The 3,182-nt window shown below is 47.7% G+C and overlaps 1 protein-coding gene across 1 annotated transcript; it reads right to left on the minus strand.

Annotated features, from left to right (window-relative positions):
• Positions 1 to 443: 443 nt before the first annotated feature.
• Positions 444 to 2,931, minus strand: LOC147451416 (uncharacterized). Its single transcript, XM_086520324.1, has one exon. The coding sequence runs from the start codon at positions 2,685 to 2,687 to the stop codon at positions 1,224 to 1,226; it is 1,464 nt and encodes a 487-aa protein (XP_086376450.1). The 5' UTR covers positions 2,688 to 2,931; the 3' UTR covers positions 444 to 1,223.
• Positions 2,932 to 3,182: the final 251 nt, after the last annotated feature.

Raw genomic sequence — 3,182 nt, forward strand, 5'->3', positions numbered from 1 at the left:
CAAACTCATCAATTATCTCAAAACTTGCAAGAGTAAAGCAATCACCAATAAGCTCTCCTTGCAGGCCTGCACAATACTCACAGCAGATTAAGATTGAAGAGGATCCAGTCACTTCTAGTGCCTCACAGTCTGAAAAAGGGAGATCAAGGGTGCACTGGTAATTAGAGGCTTAGATCAAGCAACATTATATATCAGACTTGCCTCTTAGATCAGTTTTCGTCGCAATGAGAGCCACCGCCGTTAAAGCTTTGGCGCCTGCTACAATCAATATACAATTGCATTACATTCACACTAAGTGTTCAAGCAATTCCATGGCTGCAAGCAAAGATGAGAACCTTCCGGAAGAGTCTTCAATCATAACAAAAATGCATTGTGCCAGTTACCACAACCTCTTTCACAGATAGATGTGCCCAACAACCAAAAACAGCTGCTGCCCATGAGAATTAAGCAAAATTACACATGCTTTTTGCCTTGTGTATGCTCTCTCGCACATGACTTAACAAATAGCCCATCAACTGGAATTAAGAACATGAAAGAGCATACAATCGCTCACCCCTATCGCTCCACATACAAGGAGAGAAGGGCGGCACAGCGCAGATAATGAATTACATTGTGGGTACTTCACATTTTGGTTCCATGGGCACGTGGGACTTCCACCATCGCCATCACCAGAGCATGTTGATGACGATGAATGATGTGAATGAAGTGGGAAGCCAACAACCCACATGCAGCCAAAATGTGAATAAAAGACACGATCTTGTACAGTGTGTTGACGATGAATCAAGGAATGGTGTACATTGTCACATGTTGAAAACCTTCATTCGGTGTCTAGGCTGAAGGCGGCGGTCCCCAAGAACCACCGCATTCCTTTATACATCAATTTGAAGAGGCGAAAAAACGGAGGACTCTACATGACAAGCATTGTTAAGGACCCTGTAAAATAGCAACAGGGGCAGGCAGATCTCTTCCTAATAAGGACCTTGCGCCGCACCCTATTATGGTAGGGTCCAAATCCACAAACCAGAGGGGGAGAGAGTAAAATGCTCACAATGAGGGGGGCCACTCTCATCGTTTCTTCCTGCTGAAGAATCATATATCTTCCTGCTGAAGAATCATATAATTCACCTTGGACTGAAAGTTATTCACTCAAAAAAAGGGGGAACCCTCTCTCTCTCTCTCTCTCTCTCTCTCTCTCTCTCTCTCTCCCCTTCACACTTTGTTCCTCATCTGCGGCTCACCCCTAGAATGGCGGAGGCTAGCCATGGATTGCAAGAAGCATGTTCAGATTTCACAATGGGGCGATACATATGCGAGCCAGATGGATCGAATGGTGAAGTTGGAGAATATAGGTGGCCGACATTGTGATTTGCCACAGCCATCTCAGCCTTCAGAGGGGCCATGCGCATGGACTCCCCATGACTTTGAAACAAGAAGTCTTTTGTATGACCTTGCAATACCGATATCGCATTTTCTGCACATGTTTGAGGCAAGATAACCCTACTTTGCATATCCTGCCCTTGTTGATGCTTTTGCTGCTCTTGCTCCTCCTGACACATTGGATGCGTCTTCTTATGTGCAACAAGATTGCACTTGAATGCGAATTTCATGCCACATTTGCAGAGCAAAGGCTCCCCACACAACTTCTGGTGGTCTCTCAGATCAACCTCGATGTAGAAGCGTTTGCCGCATTTACTGCATGCATGTGCTTTCTCCCCTTCAGAATGCTTCCGGCCGAAATGGCGTCGCAATTCGTAGAGTCCCACAAAGGCACGCTTACAAATAGGGCACCGTGATGGGATTTTCTTGTTCTGCCCTGCTTTGCATGACTGAGGTATAGTTGCAAGTGAGTGCATCAGCCTTCCCCTGCCACATATACCACCATCGCTAGAGCCATTGCTGCTGCAATGTGTCTTGTGATGCATTTTAAGCGTTTGTGGGTTCTTGAAGGTCTTGTTGCATCCACTATAGCTGCATCGATAAGGTCTCCGATTCTGAATCAAGTGGATGGGGACAATGGCAGCATGCTGCAGCTGCTTCTCTTCGCTTTTGGGCTGTACAGCCTTTTCCACCATGCCGGGCGTAGACGCAGAGCATGCAAATATTGTATGAAGCTGTGGAAAGCCTACATTGATAGGAGGTGTAGAGCAAAGTGTGGCTTTACAAGCCATGTCCAAGATACGCTCTTGAGGACGCACATTAAGTTCTTGCTGAGAAGAAGACAAAGGACAAATGATAGATTTCAAAGTGCTCACCAGGTTGGGATGCATTGTGGGGGTGCTGAGTTGTTGTTCTTGTAGAATGGAGAGCTCCTCCGTCGCCTGCATGTCACCGAGCGCCATACTTGCATCGCATTGTGTTGAGCCCACATCGGTACGCGGAACTCCAAGAGCACACATGCTGCTGTTTGATGCACTGCCCACATCAATGATCTGGTCTGCAGGAGCAGCAATGGTAGCAATAAGGTCAAGAGGAAGGACGTCGAGGGATGAGCTTGCTTGCGAGACGAGGTAAGGAGGGGTGGGGAGTGAAGAGATGGCTGGATCCTGCTCAAAGATGGCTACATTGGAGGAGGGGAGCGCATCAGGAGCTGAGGAAGGAAGGGGCAAGTCAGCAAGGGGGTCAGTGTGACGGGACTCGGAGGAATTGAAGGAAGACAGAAGAAATGAGCAAGAATCAGAGGAAGACATGGCCTGCACGGAGAAGAGAAGGAAGAAAAAGAAGAGGAAAGTAAAGAGAGATCTGTTGGAACATGGCCAGGGCAAGGGAGGGAGAGCTGAGGGCGATGGTCTGTGAGCTCTAAAGAGAAGAGAAGGGAAGGGAAGAGAGAGAGTGTGTATTTCGTGTGTGTGTGTGTGTGTGGGTGCGTGTGTGTAACACTCTGTTTTAGGAAGGGGGGGAAGGGATGAGCGGGGGATGGATCGACACCTACCTGTGCTGGGGGATTGTAAAGAAGGGGAAGATGCGGCTTTTCATTTGAGAATGCCCATAGGCTAGCAGTGACACCACACCCTGCGCATGTTCTCGCCTCTCCCCTTTTTCCCTCTCACCCTTTATTTATTACTTCACCGGTTATTCCGGTATCTGCCGGACACTTAATATCAACCTTCCTTTGAATGAAAGGCTTTTGTAACCGTCTAGAATGCAATAGCAGGGTTCCCGATTGCTGAGGTCGTATGAAGGCT

Source organism: Adiantum capillus-veneris, chromosome 9 (assembly GCF_014529385.1).
Source record: "Adiantum capillus-veneris isolate H3 chromosome 9, ASM1452938v2, whole genome shotgun sequence".
Taxonomy (NCBI): domain Eukaryota; kingdom Viridiplantae; phylum Streptophyta; class Polypodiopsida; order Polypodiales; family Pteridaceae; genus Adiantum; species Adiantum capillus-veneris.